Raw genomic sequence first — 23,108 nt, 5'->3', positions numbered from 1 at the left:
CTATCCTGCAAAACCAAGTGTACACGAAACACAGGCGAATTTTTTGTTCTTACTCACTGTCCTGTGTAATACCTACGGTCTTCAAGGGGACACTAAAATAAATAAAGGGATACAATAATATAAAGGAACCTAGCGCGTCATTTACATTTAAGCACGCTCGTCTAATCCAAAATAAACGCCACCATCATCATTGTCCATAGGTGTAAGGTAAGGGGCGCGTGACCGCACCTGTGGTGAAAAAGAAGACTCGATCCTTTCCTTCGGTGAGACTACCGTTCTCGTCTCCTTCTAGGGTCACTTTTATCACCGGAAAGAGGCTTGCCTAAAAGCAGACATCTAGAGCAAAGGAAGAGGCACCTGCGAGGACTAAGCTACAAAGCACCGCACCCCCGCTTAGCGCCAGACGTCGTTTCCTTTCCCATACGTCATCCGTCCACGGCCTGCTGCCCGACATGTCGCAACACAGCGCCGAACGCGTGGGTGACGAAGACCAGCGTCCACCGATGCCCCGTCCGCTGCTGGCCTCCCTGATGGGCAGCTGGGTCGGAACGCTGTGCATGGGCACCGTGCTGGGCTACTCGTCTCCCGCCAAGTACAGCCTGGAGAATACCTTCAAGGACGGGCTTCACGGGTTCGACCTCAGTGTCAACGACTGGTGAGAGATTGGCGCCTACCTCTTGAGGCATACCGCGTTATTCTGCCATGCATAAAGAGACGGCGGCATTAAACACAAGTTTCTCTCACAGCTTCTCATGCCGAGACTTGCGTTTATGTCCTAAACCTATAGAAAAATAATTTTGAGTTGCCGCTGTCGGTTCTCGCTCAAGCTTCGCAGCCAGGCCGCATTTTATGGCCACAATTAAACCGTTAATTGTATGTTCCCCCAAGAAAAAGCTGTCAATTTGCCTTCGTGTGCGCCTCGTAGATGCAACACCGGCCAATTGGGGAAACCAATTTATGAATCATGGTTTGCCGCACTGCAGATGCCGCAAGCGACATAGCTTCTATGTTTCAAACATTACTTATTGCGAGGGGCGAACACGACGGGAAATTTGCAAATTTTTACGACAAGATCTGACTTCGTGCTGGTTTGGCGTATCTGGGTTCTTGGCATCTTATAACCTTTGCGAGCGTCGTAGCAAGTCGCAATGGTATAAAAATGCAAAACTGAGCTAAACAAACATCGAGAATTAAATATTTGCAGAGTAGATAAAATTAAAGGTACTGGCGTAATTAGAGCTCATACGGTCTGAAATTAATCGACATAGGACTAAACGTCTATAAAGCCTGCACCATGATGCATAAAGACAGGTTGAGGCCGAGTCGCCGTACAGCACAGTTTTGCGGAAATGGAGCGAATTCGCTTTCACTGCGCATTGCTTGCCCAAGGCAACGGCATGCAAAAGAAGGCTTCGCCAGTGCCCACGAGAAGCGAGACTTAGTTGCAGAGTGGGTAAGGTTTTGGGTACCGGCATAACTAATGCTATTATTGTCGCACGTTAGCCGCCTTGCACCATAAACTGCAGTATATATCCCGTATCGGCACACTTTCTTCTTCTTAAGAAAAAAAAGGGGGAGGGTCGGCCTAGATTCTATGCTAAGGAAGACAAGGTCCACGTAATTCTGCGTGAAATACGACGGGAATAAGAAGGAAAGAGTGAGTTACGGTATGTGAAAGAGACACAAAGGCACAGACTAGAGAAATATATTCGCCTGCCGTGGTTGCTTAGTGGCTGTGGTGTCGGGCTAAGCTCGAGGCCGCGGGATCGAATCCCGGCCCCGGCGGCCCCATTCAGATGGGGGCGTAATGCGAAAACACCCGTGTTCTTAGATTTAGGTGCACGTTAAAGAACTGCAGCTGGTACAAATTTCAGGAGTCCTGCAGTAAGACGTGCCTCCTAGCCAGATAATCTAACCACGTAAAACTCAATAATTTAATTATTATTTTGAAATCTAATCAACATTTACCTGAATAGTTATTTGAATCGCTATGTACGTTGACCTTGTCTGTTTTGGCGTCAACACTTGTTTGACCGTTTCTTTATTTAAAGGAAGAAAAGTCTGGCAACTAACAGTGCCAAGTGGGATATAGAACAATTTGAATCAAAAGTGCCATTTTTTTGCAAACTTCAGCAAGTACATGCAGCGGTCAACAGAAAATATTTGTTTTACAAATTTTCAGAGACACGTACATGCCTGCACGAAAAATAGAAAAAAGGAGTTATCGAGTGCGCGGCAGCTATGACGTGTTTCCGGCTCCTGCAATCTTGGAGATTCGCTTCCGCTACTCTGAGGGAGCCATCGCTGGAGGGGCGATTAGGACGCCACCATACTATAGAAGTCAAGTGCAAGAGTTGTGGTGGAGCAGAATCAACCGAGTGAACAGGCTGGATTTAGAAAGGGATATAAACAATCGCTCACATTTATGTAATCAATTAGGCAAATAAAAACATCGGCGTACTAAAACGGACGCTTCTTTGTGTCTTTCATAGATTACGAAAAGGCTTTAGATTCAGTAGAATTATCAGCGTTAAGGAGTTCTTGCGTAGTGCAGTAGTGCATGAAGCAAGGGTGAGTGTTTTAGAAAATATCTGTAATAATATTCACAGCTACCTTTTCAAGGAAAAGTGGAAGGATAACGTTGAAGACAAGTGTAAGGCAAGGAGACACACTCTTGCCTAGGCCATTCATTACATCGTTAGAAAGATTAGGAGTGAGGATCTGAATATCTCAGGAACCGGTGGTTTAAAGCTGACAATGTTCTGTTCAGCAAGATTGGAGATGACTAGCAAGAAATTATTGTGGACTTCAGCCGACAGTATGGAAGAGTAGAGTGGAAATGTATATGCAAAAGACGAAGATAGGGCATAATAGTCTGGCGAAAAAAATGAGAATTTGTGACCAGCAGTCAGCCCGCAGAATCTGCGAAAGAGTGCGCTTATCTAGGCCAATTAGTTACAGAGGACCGCGATCAAGCAAAGGAAGTTTACAGAGGAGCAGGAATAAATTTTATTACAACCGATTTATGAGACCTAGGCGTCTCTACCTAGATCACGGATTCGAGCCCTCGGGCCTTGGCGGAATCTTCGGCCTGCTGGATTTCCGTAAGTTGGCCTCCTGGTGCACAGCTGAGCAACGCGGTCTCCCACTGCTCTCTGGTCTTGTGTGTTTTATTCTGTGTGGTTGCCCGAGAACAAGCCCAAACCATATGTTGTCGGTCCGCCCTTTCCTGACAATCTACATCTGTCTGTGTAAAGGTTCAGGTAGTAGCGGTGGTAGGCCACCGGATTCGGATACGTATCTGTTTGTAAGAGGCGCCATGCCGTAGCTTGCCGTCCACTTAGCGAGGAAGTTTACAGAAGAACAAAAATAAGTTGGAGCACCTACGCGAAACATTGTCAAATCATGACCGGCAGCTTACTGCTATCCTTGAGAAGTTATTAGAGACTTAGAATTGCAGTCCCAAGCTCCTTGGGGCCCCAGGAAGGTAGCAGGCCACAAATGAGCATGCACAGAACGCAAGGCAGCCTCCGGTCTTTGTGATGGAGTAAACCTAAACACCCTAAATGCAAAAACTAGCATGGGTTCCCAAGCCGCCTTGGGTGGCTCGCGCGGCCGACAAGCAGTCGCGGGATAGCCAAGAGAGGCATACGAGACGCAGCCATCCAGGGCTCGGATCGCTCAGTCAAGTTATGGCGCCAAGCACGACTGCCCACAAAGCTTCCTATTAGTGGTCGCGTTTCACCTCCAACTTAAAGCGACGTAGAACAATTCGTTGCAGAGCAAACGTGCAGTGTTCCGGGTGATATTCGGTATATTTAGAGGCAAGAGACGCAGCGCAACGCAAGAAAACCCTAGCTGAGGTCTGGTTGACGTCCTTCGACACGTGCCTTGTGACAATAGGCATGATTTCTTAGGTTGGCACGTGGAAGGTCGAAATACACTCAAACTGAAGATATGTTCCGGAACACTTCGTAGCACATCTGTCTTTATTAACGGTTGCGCAGAAAATTAATAGATACGATTATATACGTCAAGTATAAGCTGCCTTTGCCTATGGTCACCTGCAAGGTTTAAGAAAAAGTACCCGAATGCATGGACAAATGGCGAGTAGAAAAATGCAGGTCCGATGCTTTGTGACAGTCAATGCTATGCGTAGCATTTTGCAGGTGTCTCACTATCGAGTCTTGGTTTGAGCTGTAAAATGGCGTAAGGTGTCCATATAAACGTGTCCGCGACGGGTTCATGAGACATGGGACTGCTGCAAAAAAAGAAAAAAGAGCAGAGCTACTTGGTACATTGTAATAGAATGCCTAAAGTAACCACCCAATTAGGACGATAGGGCACTTCCTCCTTCCGAAAGAGGTGTGGTTCAAAGCTGATAGGAGCATTAACTGCACAGTGGTCGAGATAGTCAAGCAGACGGCTAGAATATTTGAGGAGAAAGAAAGCCAGCACAGCTAGCGCAATGATGTCATCTAAATGAAGCGGACCTTGTGTCAGCGTTGTAGCAGCAGTAGTGGGGGACATGAGCAGAAGCCTCGTCCCCTTGTTGTTGATGTTCATTTTTAATGTTACTGATTGTTGATGAGAGGTATGTACGAAGACGATACATATCTAAGTTAATTAATGCATGAATTATTTTCTTGAGAGCGCGAGGACCGAAGGTCGCCCCTGGGGGAGTAGGTAAATACGAAGGAGATGTAGACAACCACTAAATCAGGCAAGCCAGGTCGCTAGCAATGCCGGAGTGGGCTAATATGACTAGGTGATCGAGGTTTTCAAGAATGTTCTGTACAGCTTCCATATAGAGTTTTTTCATGGGCGCCACCATATATGGATGGGTGGATGTTATGAGCATCCCCTTTGGAACTGGGAGGTGGGTTGCGCCACCAAGCTCTTGATACTATACTGCCTAATGTCTTACCTAGGTTAAACAATAAAAAAACACTATCAACTACCACACCCAAATTTTCTGATCCCCTATCGCGAACTGTGCTTTTGTTCGTCTGCGTCTTTTGTCGTCCCTATTTCCACCAATTGTCCTATCGCCTCTTACTAATGCCTATTGCGGACATGTTTACCACTACTCCCGCTGAAGCCAATGGCTTCAAGGAGGCCAGTGGTGCCTAAATCGACCGCCGGGTAGACGTCTTCACATTCCAATAAAACATGCTCCATCGTTTCCCTACCTTTACCGCAGCTAGCACAAGCTTCTTCTTCCTTCTTATATCTCGCTTTATAAGTGCGTGTTCTAAGGCATTCCGATCTCGCTTCGAAAAGTAATGAGCTTCCCTTTGATTATCATAAATGGTTTCTTTCCTGATTTCATTTTTTCTTCTTGAGTAGTTATTCATGAAAGCTTTCTTTTCCATTGCCGCCACCCATGAGATTATTTCAGCCTCTCTGACTTTGCGCTTGACCTTCTTTGTTGCTGTGTTGCCCACCCTACCGGCCGCATACTTGCTGGTAAACTTCCTAGTTCTTTTCTTTCACTCTGAATAAATGTTTTTCCTGTAAAGATACCTGAATACACTCCTAGCCCGTTTACTTTCTTCCATAACCCTCAGCAGTTCTTCATACTGAATTTTACTGCGAGCTCCCCTCACTTCAAAACTTGTCCAGCCCATATCACCATGCACAGCTTCATTTGTAGTCTTCCCGTGAGCGCCCAGTGCGAGGCGACCCACTGAACTTTGGTTCCCGTCGAGTCCTGATTGTGCCCCTGATTTAAAGCAAACAACCGCATTTCCAAAGGTAAGTCCTGGAACCATTACACCTTTCCACATACCTCAGAGGACCTCGTACTTATTGTATCCCCATGGCACTCTGTGCTTCATTATGGCTGAATTTCTCTTCCCCTTCACTGGTATTGTTCTTTCCTGTGTTTCCATATATCTATTGCCTACGTTTATCCATATACCAAGATATTTATATTCTCCAACGCGAGGTATTTCCTGGCCCTCTATCTCCACTGTCTGTACACTGTTTTCATTGAGTACCATAGCACCTGATTTTCTAACAATAAATTTCAACCCCGCAGGGGCGTCTGCGTCAGCAGGCGTTTGGTGCGTTGCGACACCACGTACCCGAGCACATGGGGGTTGGACCCTCCCGCGTGTAGCCGTACGTGGCTTAGCCGTGTCCGGGGAAAAGGGGATCCTGGGGGTTGAGCCAATGCCGGGTGTTTGGACCTTTACGGCCCCTCGGCGGCGGCAACACACCCCTTTGGCCTCGGCTTCACGTAGACGGCACCCCCGGACTGACCCACCCGGGGGAAATCGGTAGTCGCCTTTTCCTGTCCTCCTCTCCAATCTTCGTCTTTCTCTCTCGTCTTTTTCATCTTTCCTGTCTTCTCATCACTTCTCCTCACTTCCTAGTTTCTCGGCGGCAAGGGTTAACCTTGTGTAGCTAGCCAGCCTTGGTTATGCTGTATTTGGTTATAGCAGCGATGTACGGCTGGCGTTGGCAGGGTTTCTATAGCAAGAGCTCCTGTCACGTCCCCCTGTTGGGCTCCATGGTGGGTGGTCGGCATCGCGGCCGAAAACCCAACTCTACTTATGGAAAACGCTTTTCCTAAACTGCCTGATCGCCCTCAGAAACGAGGGCGCACCGAAGAAGTCTTTCAGTTTTTCGGACGCCAAGTCCACAATTTTCCTCGTTTTCATGTAATCCACGCAGAAAAACCAGCTAAACAAGTACGAACAATCTCCCCATTTCTAGTATCTAAGTCCCTTACCGAAGTTTTTGGCCCAGGATATAAGGTGTCGAGGATGGCTAGCGGTGACCTCCTCCTGGAGCTCCGCGACCAGAAGCAATTTGAGAAGCTGCCACAGCTAGTATCATTTGGGGAGACCCAAGTAGTAGTAACCCCGCACCGCACGATGAATACCACCCGCGGCGTTGTCTCGGATGATGATTTGCTGGAGCTCACTGAGGCTGAACTCTTGGAGGGCTTCAGCGAACAAAATGTCATAAATGTCAAAAGAATCAAGATAAGGCGCGAGGGTAAAGAAATTGCGACCAAGCACCTAATCCTTACCTTCAATTCAAGTGTCCTGCCCGAATCAATCGAGGCCGGGTACATCAAGCTCCGTGTAAGACCGTATGTGCCAAATCCCTTGAGATGTTTCAAATGCCAACGTTTTGGCCACAGCTCGCAGAGCTGCCGAGGCCGCCAAACATGTGCGAAATGCAGCGCGCACGAACACTCCTCTGAAGCTTGTGAGAATGCTTTCCACTGTGTAAATTGTGATGGCGAGCATGCCGCATACTCGCGGTCATGCCCGTCTTGGAAGAAAGAAAAAGAAATAGTAACAATCAAAGTAAAAGAAAACATATCATTCAAAGAGGCACGCAGGCGGGTTGCATACCTTCCTAAGGCCAGCTTTGCCGAAGTGGCGCGTCAGGGGGCAGCGTCACAACGGCCTCCGGCGGCTGTCCGACCCACAAGCCGTGAGTCGGCAGTTACGCCATCTGCCCCCGCGGCGGTTGCAGCTAGCGCTGTTCCGTCTACCCAGCAGACGGGGCCACCGACCCCGAAGGTGGGCGCAGCCGAGGCTGCCTCACCCTCCCCCGCCCCTTCTAGCGCTGGCAACAGCCGGCGCACCCAAATTCCTCAGGGTGCCCCATCGACCTCCGGGCTCGTGGGCGCAGGGGTCTTGCCCTCCAAGGCGGCACCCTCCCTGACATCTCGCTCGCAAGAGCACGTGTCCGGCGCCTCACTAGAGGCAATGGACACTACACCAACCCTCAAGGCGCACCAAGCGCCTAAGGAGCGGCGAGGCTCCCCCGAACGCTCCAGAAAAAGCAAAACCCCGGTTACAGGGCCTCGAAAGAGCTCTGTAATCTAAGGCATCACTTCCGTTTCCGTAAACACAGCACCAATTTATTTTAAATATGGATACACAAATCATTCAATGGAACATTAGAGGTCTCCTTACAAACCTTGATGATTTGCAAGAACTCATCCACAAACATAATCCGAAAGTGCTGTGTTTACAGGAAACACATCTAAAATCCAGACACGCAAACTTTCTCCGTACGCATGTTACGTTTCGTAAAGATCGCGATGATGCCATCGCATCATCGGGTGGTGTTGCGATTCTCACACATAAAAGTATAGCATGTCAACCTTTACAGCTTCGAACGCCCCTTGAAGCAGTGGCGGTGCGAGTTGTTCTGCTAAACAAACTCATCACTATTTGCTCGCTTTATATACCCCCATATTACAAATTAACTAAACATGAATTTCAGTCCTTTATAGATGAACTGCCAGAACCCTATGTTGTTCTTGGCGACTTCAATGCGCACAGCTCCCTGTGGGGCGACTCTCGTATAGATGCGCGAGGTCGTCTTGTTGAACAGTTCCTCTTCTCTTCTGGTGCATGCCTGCTGAATAAGAAGGCACCCACATATTATTCTCTCGCCAACAGAACATTTTCATCAATTGACCTCAGCCTAGTTTCCACGTGTATACTGCCTGAACTCGAATGGGAAGTTATGAACAATCCTTACGGGAGCGACCACTTCCCGATACTGATAAGAACATCTAAAGAAAACGAATGTCCTCCACAAGCTCCTAGGTGGAAGATAGACACAGCCGACTGGGAGAAATTTCGAACTCTCACTAACATCTCATGGGCCGACATGTCTTCTCTAGAAATTGATGCTACTGTAGAGTATCTTACATCATTCATGATGGATGCCGCATCAAAATGCATATCCGAAGCGAGTGGTCTGGCATGCAAACGACGTGTACCGTGGTGGAACAGCGAATGTCGGACCGCCCGTAAGAATCAGAACAAGGCGTGGGGGTTGCTGCGAGCTTCTCCCACTGCTGAGAATCTTGTCAACTTTAAAAAAATAAAATCCCAAGGTAGGAGAACCCGCCGACAGGCCAGAAGAGAGAGCTGGCACAGGTTTTTATCGAGTATTAACTCGTTTAGGGATGAGGCCGAAGCCTGGAACAGAGTTAATAGGATTAGAGGGCGGCAAACACATTCACTCCCCCTGGTGAACACACAGGGCGATACACTGCAAGACCAGGCAGACTCACTTGGGGAATATTTTGAGAGCGTGTCAAGTCCAACAAATTATACACAGTCCTTCCTCAAATACAAAGAAACAGAAGAACGTAAGCCATTAAGAAGAAAAGGTCGAGAGAATGAGCCTTACAACCGTCCTTTTTGTATTGCTGAATTAAGAGCTGCCTTGAGCGTATGCAACAGCTCCGCACCAGGATCTGATAGAATCATGTATGAAATGCTCAAAAACTTACATAATGACACGCAGGTTACACTACTCACACTTTTCAACACCATTTGGGATGCAGGGTACCTTCCAACCGCATGGAAGGAAGCCATTGTGGTCCCTGTTTTGAAACAAGGCAAGGACCCTTCCTCAGTGGCAAGTTACCGCCCGATAGCCCTCACTAGTTGCATCTGTAAGGTGTTTGAAAAAATGATTAATCGGCGACTCATCCATTTCCTTGAACTGAGCAAAATCCTTGATCCCTATCAGTGCGGCTTCCGAGAAGGGCGCTCCACAACTGACCATCTTGTACGTGTAGAAGCAAATATCCGGGACGCATTTGTACACAAACAATTCTTCTTATCCATATTCCTCGATATGGAGAAGGCGTACGATACGACGTGGCGTTACGGAATCCTAAGAGACTTGTTAGAAATGGGTATCCATGGAAATATGCTTAACCTAATAGAAAGCTATCTGTCCAGTCGTACCTTCCGGGTAAAAGTCGGCAATGTACTTTCGCGTCCTTTTACGCAAGAAACTGGTGTACCGCAAGGAGGCGTGCTCAGCTGCACACTCTTCATCGTGAAGATGAACACGCTTCGCGCTTCATTACCACCGGCAATCTTTTACTCTGTCTACGTGGACGACATACAAATAGCTTTCAAATCCTGTAACCTCGCAGTGTGCGAGAGACAGGTACAGCACGGCCTGAACAAAGTCTCAATGTGGGCAGACAAGAATGGATTTAAGATCAATCCTAACAAAAGCTCTTGTGTTCTTTTTACAAGAAAGAGAGGCCTGGTTCCGGATCCTTCCTTAGAACTGTGTGGACAACGAATACCTATCAGCAAACAGCACAAATTCTTAGGTATCATACTTGACTACAGACTCACTTTCATTCCACACATTAAATATCTGAAAGAAAAATGTCTAAAAACAATGAACCTAATGAAACTCCTATCCCAGACTACATGGGGTAGTGATAGGAAGTGCTTAATGAACCTATACAAGAGCCTAATTCGGTCTCGATTGGATTATGGTGCTGTAGTATATAACTCTGCCACCCCGAGCGCACTAAAGATCCTAGATCCTGTCCACCATCTAGGAATCTGATTGGCCACTGGCGCTTTCAGAACGAGTCCCATACAAAGTCTATATGTAGAATCAAATGAATGGTCTCTCCACCTACAGAGATCATACATTAGCTATACATATTTCCTTAAAGTACGCTCTAATCCTGAACATCCATGTTTTGATACCGTTACTGATATGACGTGCGCTACACTTTTCAGCAATCGTCCCTCCATAAGACAGCCTTTCTCGCTGCGTGTGAAGGAGCTTAGCGATGAAATGCATGTCCCACTCATCGAGCATCGCTTAATGCACCTAACCAAGCTCTTACCTCCTTGGGAGTGGCAGGTGATACAATGTGACATATCCTTTATGAAAGTTACAAAGCACGCTCCTGAGGCCGAAATCCGAATGCATTTCCTAGAACTCCAGCACAAGCACTCCTGCGCAGAGTTCTACACAGACGCTTCGAAGTCAAATGCCGGTGTATCCTATGCAGCCGTCGGCCCATCGTTTTCGGAATCCGATGTACTGCATCCGGAAACAAGTATCTTTACGGCCGAGGCCTACGCACTACTCTCTGCTGTAAAGCACATAAGAAAATCGAAACTTCCAAAAGCAGCGATCTATACAGACTCTCTCAGCGTCGTGAAGGCCTTAATGTCACTCAGCAAACATAAAAATCCCGTATTTAATGAATTATATTCGGTCTTGTGCAAAGCGTACTCATCTAACCAGAATATCATAATATGCTGGGTCCCTGGCCATAGGGGAATTGAAGGTAACGTTCTGGCGGACGAGATGGCCACGTCAATCACATTGCAAGCGGTTAACCCTACCGCTGCGGTGCCTGTCACAGATCTGAGGCCTTTCCTGCGAAGGAGGCTGCGAGATCACTGGCAACGCATCTGGGACGCGGAAACAGATAATAAGCTCCACCTGATAAAACCACAGTTAGGATTCTGGCCCTCTACTACAAAATCACGCCGAACAGATGTCCTATTCTGTCGTCTCAGAATAGGACACACGTTTGGCACACATAATTTTCTACTAACCGGAAGTGAGCCTCCAGCCTGTGGTAGATGCGGGGAGAGGCTGACCGTACTCCACGTCCTCCTGGAGTGTCGGGAAGCCGAATCTGAGAGAAAGAGACATTTTCCCTTAGCATATCGGCAGCACATTCCCCTTCACCCATTAATGTTACTCGGCCCAGAACCGCTATTTGACACCAATGCACTTTTAAGTTACCTGAAAGATGTTGTATTGCATGTTGTTAGCCCCACATGTTCGTAGTGCCTCCTCTCTTCAGAGGATGGCGCTGTGATAGTTCTTTCGTATAGCACGTGCCTCTAGGCCCTTGTGTTTCAAGGGCTCCGGCGAGGCAACAGTGCTCCAGCTATTTTAACCATCTCATATACTTTCAATTCTATGTCATTCTTTTACGATGGATTTTAATGTTCATAGTATTCGTCATTAGTCATCGCCATAATTTTATATCACGTAGATTTTATGCACTTTACAGCAACTATTTTTAGGCCACTTTACAGCCAAGTCACATCTCCATAATACATCGCCAACATCACCACTTGTCATGGCGCTCTTTGGCCACACCTGGCCCTTGCGCCATTAAACACAACATATCATCATCATCATCATCATCATAAATTTCAAACCTAAATTGTTGCCTTCCTGTTCACAGATATTATCCAGACGTTGCAAATCACTTTGCTTGTTAGTTAGCTACACAATGTCGTCCGCATAAATAAACCTGGGAGCGGCTACTCTACTACTGTACCCGCATGTTTTTATGAGAGATTAAACCCAATATTACTCCCTTCTAGCGCCCCCACCATCCTCGCCATGTACATCATAAACAGCAGCGGGGATAAAGGGCACCCTTGCCTCAGTCTTTTGTCGATATGAACTTTCTCCTCGCTCCTCATCCCTTCCCATTCAACGCAAACGGTATTTTCTAGGTAAACTTTTCTCAAAATTAAGATAATCGTCACCTAAGCATTCCCCTTCCAGAATATCCCACAAAATGCTGCGGTCTACGTTGTCATAGGCTCCGGTAATGTCTAAAAAGGTCACATACAATGGTCTGCTTTCTACTTTTAATATTTCAATACACTGCCCTATTGCAAAAAGCAGCGTCTTGCAGTGTGAAACCAGCGCGGTTTTCTGGCAATGGATCGCACTGGGTACGCTGGCGCTCGCTGGGACTCACTGGGACACCAGTGAGAACGCTGGATAAGAGCTGGGTCACACTGGAAGAGACGCCGGTTCCACTGCCATGACGCTGGGGCGCACTGGTTTGTGCTGTACAGGCGCTGGCTCTTGCTGCAGTTGGCTGGTTCGCGCTGGAAACTTTACTGGTTGTGTTTGTGCCGCGCTGGTTCCAGTACGCAAGGACGAGCGCTACTGAATATTAAATGCTTTATACAATTTCATCGCTTGATACTAGTCCGTGGTCCTAAATAACGCTTTATCTTGGGGTCACAATACCCTGTTTCGTGTCGCAGCATGGAATAAAGGTGCGTGAGCTGCCCTGTTTATTCATGGACATTTGACACTTTAGATCGCTTTCGTTTTTTTTCATTTTCCCTTTTGACTGGGCGGATAGCCGAATTCTTGAACGAAACCACGCAAACGCATAGGACGCGGCGTTTTTTAGTAGTTCGCACGTAACATAGGACTGGGAGTTGTCGCCGTTTTCGCAGTGTTGTAGAGTGGACATGAAATGCAGGAATCGTTCAGACGCGCGCGGACGGACCCCGAGTTCGAAGCCTATCGCTGACTGATATTATCGCACCGATAACAAAGCTCAAGTGATTCATGCGCTTCCACTTTCCCTATTGTACTAAAGAAAGTTGCGAGGCTCAAATACAAACATTTTAGCTTTCGCCAGCTACCCGCGCCGAGATCGATCCCCGCCGAAGCTTAGGCCTAGCGTATCCGAGGAGTCCATCTTTACGCTATCGGCGCGTCTAGGCTCAGGAATCAAGAAGTCTAACAAGGATAAATCACTCTAGATTTCAGCTTTCGCATCGGTGTTCCTAAACAAACAATTTTTTCATGTCTAAAGTGCCAGCACAAGAAGCGATGACCACCGATGTGACGCGTCATAAACACAGGTATATATGCTATCCCCGAAGGCTCCAAGCACTAGCCTGCGCTTTTCTGACGAACATATATGACTAGACAGACGTGTTGACTGACAGGCATCACTGAACTAAGAAAACTCTGCAAATCCATCGCGTGAAGAACAAGAAGCGGCTATTGAAATTTCTGTATTCAAAAAAATATATACGGTGTGCAGGCACCGCATATTTAACGCGCTAGAGCTGTATTTTGCACCAGTAGCCAGCGCCTCCCAGTACGCTGCACGTGTCCAGCGCCCCAGCATCCAGCAAATAGCGCTGGGCCCATAATCCAGCGCACTGGGTCCCAGTTGCACAGGGTTTTGCAATAGGGTAAGAACAAACAAGTTATCATCCAAACGCCTACCTATTCTGAAGCCATTTTGAAGCTCTCCCAAAATGTCATTATTCTTTGCCCATTTTTGAAGCTTTAATTGGATTCGCTGCATTGCCAGCCTGTATATTACCTACGTAATGGTGAATGGTCTATACGAGTGAATTCTATGTTTCTCCCATTACCTGTATAAATTAAATTCATTCTACTTTGTCGCCAACTGTCTGGTATTCGCCTATATGTTAGTTTTTTTCACTGATTTCACCAGAGCTTCCTTACTTTTTGGTCCTAGTTCATTAAACAACCTAAGGGGAACGATCGTCTAGCCCTGTGGCTGTGCGCTTAGGAATTTTCTCTTCCACTTTCTTCCAGTTGAAATTTATCAGCACCAGCTCCTTTTCTACTTGGGGCTCTTTCATGCTCTTCTTTTTTCTTCAAATACAACCTCGTCATTGCCTTGGAAAGATTCGGCTGTTACTTTTCGGATGTAATTTATTGCCGCATCTCCTTCCAGTCTGTTTTCATCTTCGTCTAGGATATGTTGTTGTATCGTTGTTGACTTCCTGCCTAATAATTTTATGTGGCGCCAAAATATTCTAGGTGCGGCCTGCTTTTTCTCACGTATTTCTGACAACCAGCGTTCACTTTCACCTTTAATTTTGCTTGCACCAGTATTTGAACCATGGACTTTTTCTCGCGGTATATTTCCCATTTACTGGTTAGTTCATCCTGCGGCAACTGCGCCTTCTTTGCCTGTCTGTGCTCTCGAGATGCTTTCTGTCTTTCGGCGATCGCTTCTCGTATCTCCCTGTTCCACCAGCTTTTCGGTTTCTTTTTTCCTCTCCACCGAACACGTTGTTTCTCTTTCCGTATTTGTGTCGTTGTTACACTTAGAAGCTCAGTCTAGTTAACCTCCCTGCCTTTCCGTCTTCCCTTCTCTCTCTCTCTCTCTCACCATATTCCCACTTTTACTTGGCCATTTGCCAAGTTCTTTCTCGACTCTTGTGACTATATTTGTTATTTGTTATGGGTTCAACTTTTGCCTGGCCATTTTGCACTCCTTCCCTTCTTCCCAACTACATGTTCCTTTTCAACATGATGCGTTTGTGGTCACTCCCTATGCTGCTAAGCCCTTCGTCATCGATGACCATTTTTCTCAACTGATCATGAAGCCCTTATCATGAATTCCAACTTATAATGAATTCCGCCACACAGTGGTGCCATCTATGGGCAGTCGGCATACTGGCTTGATTCCAGGTATACGGCGTGATGCCAGTTATACGCTCGGCGGTAGTTAAGGGCGTTTCTTTTCGTGATCGCGCAGTCTATTTAGTATGCCGCGGCGTCTTCGATGTGAAAAACGTTTCTGTGAGACGTACTCGAGTAGTTCAAGTCGGCATGACTGGTGTTCTGCTAGTGGACGGAGGACGCAGCGCGATGTGTACGCGCTGTTTGAGCCTGCAATTATCCTCGGCGATCAGTTGTGTGTTTCTGAAAATTCAATTCACTAATGAGATCTTACTGCAGCGTTCTCCTTCAGTTCTAAGCCGTGGTTTAGCCGCAATGAAACATACGTGACTATCGTAACGGTATGGGTACCGTTCTGCTGCGTTAGATGCGCTGTTATACTTTGACAAGCGTTTAAACTGTTATATGCATATTAGATTGCGTGACTACTTGGTTCGGTGGACGAACTGCGCGAGTGTCCTAAGCAGCGGTAGATGCTGCATTACACATATCTTTGTTCCATATGGCTCATGGCCCAAGCATGCGGCATCAACGTTTATAGGTCTATGAACGTTGTGTGGCGTGACTATGCGAGGTCGTATTGCGGCATTAGCCCTTTTTCTCTTTTTCTTTCCAGAAATAGGATGTTCGTCCCGTTCTCTACGACGCTCTGACCCATATTACGGAGAATTTGTCCTCAAAAATCGCATTCTTTTAATCCGATCCCTGTCTTATATTACTGCTTTACAGTGCAAAAAGGATAATGCCGAAGCACATAGTTTAAGTATGTATCATGCTGGTTCACCAACCGCCGTGACGGCTGTGTTGTGCAGCGTGATCGGCCACATGCAGGAGGCTAGCGGACATATCATAGCGATTTCAAGTACACGAGACTTGAAATGCGTGAGAACGGTGTATCACAAATATTTGATAGCACCTGCCGCTTAGATGTTTTGTGATTGCTTAGGTTCACCCTACACGAGCATGCGCTCTTATGCTTTAGTCCCTACGCCAAGCGGTCAGACAGTTAGCAGATTTACCATTTCATGCAGGTAATACAGAAACGTCGCTTCCCTTCATTGAATTAAAACTAATGCACCCAAAATAGTTCATCAAACATACACACGCAGCGTCTGATAACGCGCGTCACATGTTTGCGCCCTCAAGAGATATATTTTCCGCATATTGTAGCTACCGATGCACCGAAATGCTACACATTGGTTCCGCGACGACCTTGTACGAACGGACATGCGTAAATTTCACTGAGTACGAGCTAAAACCTCTCCAAATCGTTCCGCAGCATGCAACAGAAATACTTTCAAGCAGCTCCGCGCTGGATCGCACAAGCAAGAGCGGCGGAAAGGTTTGCCTTTCGCCCTTTCCTCCTTGCCCGATGACAACGTCTATAGCGATGTAGAAAATGTTGTGTTGATGAAGATTGAAAGTAGGACAGTGCAAAATGAGATGCTGTAGGTTGGCTTCGCATACGAAGTGGGAGAAGGTGCATATTTGGGAAGTAGAGGTGTCAATGCCCTTGTTCCGATCAGCCAACAAGTAGCATTTGTGAATTATGTCAGGGGTAGCGGCTGTATTGGCAAGCAATTTCTTTATGAACATTTCCTGGGTTTGGCTGAGTGCGAGGTCCTTGTCTGAATGGGAGTGACATGTTTGAGTCACTCCATGTAATTGTTCTTCAGGAAGTGGCGTACTAGTGCCGTTACGAAGTGAGAGTTCGGCGGTAAATACGCATAGCGGTGGTCACCGAGATCGGGAGATCCCCGTAGGACAGGTTTGGGATGAAAAGGTGATTGGGAGGGGGCAATACCATGCACTACTTCGTTACTTCTCTGCTGGGGTGCCACGTGTTTCGGCGTCCAGGCGACCCTAGCGACAATGTAGTTATGCTTGTACTGTATGATCTGGCGGATGCGTAGAGAAGCGGTATCTTCCCCTTTAGAGTCCTTAATGTCTTTTAATGCTTGGAATCAGTGGGTGCAGATAGTGGATGGCACTGTATTGCATTGTAAGACGGTCAAGGTGGCCAAATATTCTGCCTTTGCCGCAGTCGCGTGCAGTGCTTAAAGTCAGGGGGCAGGGCGGGCCCGATGCAGCCCCCCCTCTTTTCATTTTTTAAGGAGAAGCCCTGCCCCCGTCAGCAGCTCAACTGTAGCACTGCGGCGCCCATTCCGCAAGCACTGGAGGTGATGGGTTACAATTTTAACGACAATTTTGGATTAATAATTTATTCGCGATAAATCGATTCATTTGGCTTGATCAAATACAAGAAAGCAGGTACTTCTCAATGTGTTTAGTTCTGTATTATGAGTGCTATGTAATACTAAGAACGCATGCGTTTTGTCGACTTTTGTAGGCTAATAGGTTTCAAACCATAAAATATAGTGCCTGCGGTTGTCAATGAAGCAAGGCCACTAAAGTTGTTTATTGCAGCTTGACTGATATGGTTTGATTTCACGTGTCTCTAACCAGCCAATTAACTTCTGAAAAAGAAAGACGTTCCTAAAATGCAAAGTGTTTCCAAATGCTCGACTGAATGAATGTGCACATCAAATAAGTGCCGGAAATACTCAGAATAAGTTACTTCTTTGCAGAATATCCACAAAATGTTCTTTATTTCTAGACAAACTTGCTTCACTGCACTGCGGGAAGTTGGTTTTTTCAGCGCCAATAAAGTAAACAAAAAGGAAACGTGCGAAACACAACTTCTGTGGCCTGTGAGAGTTGTGGCGCAACGTACTGTCAAGTAGAATCACATTTGGCCATGCAAGAAGGCTGTAGTATGGCAAACATCAAACCCAGCATTCCAAGGAGAGCCACCCCACGTTCTTCGCAGCCCGTGCGCGTTTCCTTCTTTTTATGCTTTTCTATGTGCGTAATACCACTCTCGCTTTCGACTCCAAGTTTAGCCTTCTTCAGAGTCTGAAGGACTCTTCTGAAGGACTTTCACTGATTTCGCTTTTACGGCAGTTTCTTTGCGGGAAGCTGCCCACACATATGCTCCGTCCAACTACGACGTGTGCGATAAAAGGGGACGGGTGAGCACTCGTAAGAGGGGGAGAAGAAGCAAGAGTCGCCGTTGCGCGTGGCGCTTTGGAGTTCAGCTGCGTGCGCCCTGTGTTGTAGTTCATTTGCAATGGCTTACAATGCCTTATATTGGTGGTGCGCTGCTAAGTACAAGGTCGCAGGATAAAATCGCGGCTGCGGTGGCCACATTTCGATGGGGGCAAAATACAACAACACCCGTGTACTTAGATTAAGGTGCACGTTAAAGGACTCCGGGTGGTCAAAATTAATGCGGAGTCACCCACTAGACGTGCCTCATAATCAGATAGTGGTTTTGTCACATAGAAACATAATTAAATTTAATTTAAATATCTGAAAACAAATGACAGTGCAACGAAGTGCGGGCATTTGTTGATGGGGTGCTTAATATGGCTTTGGTGGAGACGGGTACAAGTAGTTTAGTAATGAGTCTTACGAAGTGATGTTTCGGTGGGATCAAGCAGAGCGGGTTGGGAATCAGTGCGTCCTGTTAGTGTGTGTACAGTCGATTTTTTGCTACCGAATTCGTAATTATTTGCCGACGCGTTCACAACGTAATTTTAGGCGTTAACTTTTTGAAGCAATGTGGTGCTGCAGTTGACTGTCGTACTGGCAAGTTGTCAGTATGGGGAAACATTCAGTCCGGGCTCCTAGAGGTCAACAGCCTCCGCCACGAAAGTACATTGCCTGTTTTTCAAGATACCATCAGGACAGCCTTGTCACTTGTTTGCGTTCCGGTTGCTTGCATCAGCGCTACACGCTATATTTGATGCCACTGTGGATGCAATTTCTTTGACGTGTGCAAAAAACGCCATCGTGAACCCGCACTGACTCGTGCGAGAGAAGGACGGGCGTGCTGGTTTGTGCACTGCGAATAACTCCATGGAGTCCATGATACTCCATGACGGCTTGAAACTCGTCGCTTTACGAGAAGACGCGCGTTTGACAGTGGCTTCACTGACAGATGCAGATGCACCAGGCGAAGCGGCAAACCTGGATTCTGTGGACTCCCGTCTTCTTCACATGGTAAACAAGTAATTCAGTACTAATGAACACCGTGCCTTCTTCAATCTTTGATCCCCAAGCGTCTTTGATCCCCGAGCCTCGCACACATTGCAGGATCTACACAGGTATGGCGCATCCGATAAAAACAAAAGCCGTACCTAGCCTCCCCAGTAGAACTCAAGATAATCGATGAACAGTTCGTGAAACGCTTCAAAAGGGAGTAATTCAGGAATCGTAAAGTCCTTGCGGTGCTCCGCTGATACTCGCCCATGGAAAGACGGAACATGGACATTTTGCGTGGACTATCGACGCCTAAATGCGGTCACTGAAAGGAACGTCTATCCCCTTCCGCGGATTGACGGCGCCATCAAGTGCCTTTATGTTCAAAAGTGCCAAAAGTGCCATCGAATGCCTTTATGTTTAATAGTTCAAAGAAGAGAAGCACGTAAAGAACCTAAGAGTACACCTAAATCAGAGGACACCTAAGCACTTATGAGTTGTGAATGCGAAAGCCTTTATCGAATTGAACGTCGCTGAGCGGTTCTTCGAATTATGCACTACCCGAGGACAAGCAAGTGCGTTGGAGACGTTTAGGGCATTTTGATTTGGCCTTACCGAGGCATAGTTAGAACGTAGGCGAGAGTTTGCGTTGTAGAGCCAGAGCGAGGGTGACGTGGGTCGCTGTGATGCCCTCTGTCCTCACGCATAAAGCTTTACTTCCGCAACATCTGGTGCGCTACGGGGCAGCAGGTGCTCCTTTTCGCCCGCTGCGAACCGTAGAGACAGTCTCGTGCTGTGGCGTCACAGCCAATAGAAACTCCACCGAGGCGATCGCAGCCAATGGTAATTTAGGTGTCGGTTCGCCGCTTTAGAGACCGGACGCCAGCTTGTTCGCTCAATGAGGCATGTGATGCTGTCGCATCAAAACAATGTGACTTTAATGGTGTTTTGGCCGCGGGAACGGCCTTCATAGGCCAATCCGGCGGCCCAAACGTTAGTAAAGTCGTGCTATTTTTCCTAACCTTGAAGGGAGACTTCAAGCAGGGTAACATGGTTCAGTGTCAGAATGTGCCGCCTGGCTTTGCTGGTCGAGGGTTTGTACCAGGCCAGAGCCAGACGGTTGCCATCGAGTGCCGCGTCAGCAAATATTGCACGGGCGTTGTAGTGATTGTTTCGATAAGGTATTCACTGTCTTGACGCAGTTGCCTCAGTTGTCAGTGGTGAACATGTCTTGTAAGGCCAACGGGTATATGAAAAGGAAGGTCGATGTCGTCGCCTGCAGTGTCCCGGGGTTCTATGCGGACGCGTCGGGTGTCCTACAGCAGGGTGTCCTGGCCCTCCGTCGTGAGGAGCATTCGACTGTTCAATAATATTTGACAATGTAGGATTATGGCATGGGCGTTATGTCTGGCCGTTTGCATATACTGGTGAACTACGGGAGACCCGTGATAGTTAGAATGATGTGTCGGTAGAGCACAAGTGGTTTGCCGCTGATTTTGATGGGGTTTTTGATAGGATCTATTGCAGGTGATTTTTCCACTTGCGATAGATCCTATGCGTGCGATGGAGGCTGTGCGCCGTGTGCCGCCGAATTTGCTGGAGAAGCGAGAGAGGGGCCCGTTGAACTAGATATGAAGGTCAAAAGCGTGGCAGTTTGGGTGAGTTGGTATGTCATGACAGTTTTAGGCTTGTAGCGCAGCTCAGAAAGAGCAAAAAAGGAAGAGGTAGGGGTAATCAAAGGCAACGGAAAACACTCGCGCTCACTCTGTTTTTGTTCCCTTTGATTACCCCTACCTCCTTCCTTTTTTGCTCTTTCTGAGCTGCGCTACAAGCCTAAAATTGCTGGAGAAGCTTTTTATAGGATACAACAGCGTGGGTCATTACTTTTTGACGTTCGCGGTCCAAAATTGTCCCGTATCGCTACTGTGTATGGGAATCCTACGAATATTATCGAGACCATTTGTGGCCCCGAGTTCATGTTGTCCCAGTGTTAACGTTATTGCCTGTTGTGGCAGAAGGACGCTTCGTCTGTCACTGACACATTGAAGGTGCATTTTCTCTGGTGCTATGGTGAGTCCCAGTTTAGCAAGTGTGTCTTCGAGCGCAATAAGGGCAGCTTGAAGTTCGGTGTCCATTTCATCAATACTCCCCACATAGTTCTGCGCTGTTGTCCAAATGGTTTTGCCGTCCACATATACAGCATGCTTCAGCGAGCACTTTCAAAAATTTTCTAAGAATGCCTTTGGCAGATAGCGCAATTTTAGACCATGAGATTATCTACTTGAAGTGCTGGATATTACTTGCACAAAAATTGAAATGGGTTATCGACTAAATAACAATAACATACATTAGGTTTTCTAACTAATTACGTTGTGGCACATATTGCAATTTACAAATTCTAGCAGGCGAGACTGGAAAGCACATTCACTTGAAAACAATTGCGTGGATGACACCATTCACGAGATATGGGCGGTCTCACTAGCGGTAAAAATGCACTGTCATCTCACTTATTTTCCTAACAAAACGTCGTTTGATGCATTTAAGCGCAAAAGTAACTGGGATGCCAATACATTTCTCTGCAAAGTTCGGTCATTATAATCTAAAACTGGTGTCATCGTGAGAATTCGTTCTAAGTGGATTCGCCTTGCGAACGACCGTACTGGAAATTGTAAATTGCAATATATTCCATAAGGTAATTGGATGACAACCAAATTAGAGATTTTTATGCTATTTAGTCTGTTAAGCATCTCATTTTTTTATGTAATGTGCGAATTTCCGAGTAGGCCAGCCCATGAACCAGAATTGTGCTATCGGCCACAGGCGCGTATAAAAATATATTTCAAAGTGTTCACTCAAAAGCACGGTCAGGCTCCAGTGCTTGTGTCCAGTTCTCGGGCGACAGTCAGCATGGTCACATTAAAAAGCTAGGGTCCCAAAAGCTAACCATGAAGGACGGTTAGATCATCATAGTAAGTGACTGGGACGCCATTGCTGTTGCTGGGAAGTTAAATGTGTCTGGCTTCCATAAATTTTTGGCTGGGATATATTCTTGTTAGATTGGAGAGAATGGGATCTTGCTTCACATTGTCAAATGCTTTCTGCATGTCGACAGCTAGGATGTTCCAGCGATCCACTCGGTGAATATTAATTTAGGACCCTCCTAAGCAACCAGAGGTTATTGTGGATGCCCATGTTGCGTCTGAACTCGACCTGAAACGGGGGTCTAAGCCGGGATTGCGATATTCTATGTCGTACGAGATCGTGGTGTGTATCACCTTCTCGGTAAGTTTACATATGACTGGTGTGAGCTATAGGGGCCCGATATTGGAGATTTTTGTAGAATCCTTCCCCGATGTTAGTATCGGATTGATTATTGCCATCTGGAACAATTTCTTGGGACCACTGCTTGTTTATTATGTCTTTTAGGGGAGCCATTTTAGTTTTGCAACATCTTCCAATTGGTACCGTCATCACCTGAAATATAATCGCTCTGTCCTGTTTATTTGCGGCATGATGTTTCTTCAGCAGAAACGGGACATGCAAGTCAAGGTCGTAGAGGCTTAGGCTTGGTTCTTGGTTGCTTGGGCGTTTCTAGGGGCGCAGGCGGTGCAACACTTGCGCGAGAGACGAAAGCGTTATGATTTGCTCTTCGTGCTTGCCGGTGCTGTGTCGTAGTGGAGGGATTTCAAGTGCGGAGTGCCCTTTGCTTTTGCCAAGCGTATGGTGAAGGATCCCCCGAGCTAGTTTCCTGCCTTTGGTCTTGCCTAGTTGCTCTAAGGTGGAGATCCATTGCCACGCCTTCGGTCTTCGCCGCACTGCCTGATAAGTTCGAAAGTATCTCTGATGCGATGGCGAGTCTGATACCTTCTGCCATTGGTTTTTCATTTCTGTGCAAACTTGTTAGTTAGCTTCCAGAGAGAAATAATTTAGGAGTGCATTACTCCCTGGCATTATTCGCCGAGTGTTTCTTCGATGGCAGAGCTAAGCTTGTCGCTCATGAGCGCAGCGAATCCTTA

At 46.9% G+C, this 23,108-nt stretch overlaps 1 protein-coding gene across 1 annotated transcript in view; it reads left to right on the top strand.

Annotated features, from left to right (window-relative positions):
- The first annotated feature begins 289 nt into the window (after positions 1-289).
- The window catches only part of LOC142578499 (facilitated trehalose transporter Tret1-like), a 92,140-nt gene continuing 69,321 nt past the window's right edge, over positions 290-23,108 (top strand). Inside the window, exon 1 of the mRNA XM_075687880.1 lies at positions 290-655. Within this exon, the coding sequence (XP_075543995.1) occupies positions 453-655 (203 nt within the window). The 5' untranslated portion in view covers positions 290-452. The remainder of the gene's footprint in view (positions 656-23,108) is intronic.

Source organism: Dermacentor variabilis, chromosome 4 (assembly GCF_050947875.1).
Source record: "Dermacentor variabilis isolate Ectoservices chromosome 4, ASM5094787v1, whole genome shotgun sequence".
In the NCBI taxonomy this organism is placed as follows: Eukaryota; Metazoa; Arthropoda; class Arachnida; order Ixodida; family Ixodidae; genus Dermacentor; species Dermacentor variabilis.
The sequence above is the reverse complement of the archived record's forward strand: the minus strand, read 5'-3'. Positions and strand labels throughout refer to the sequence as shown.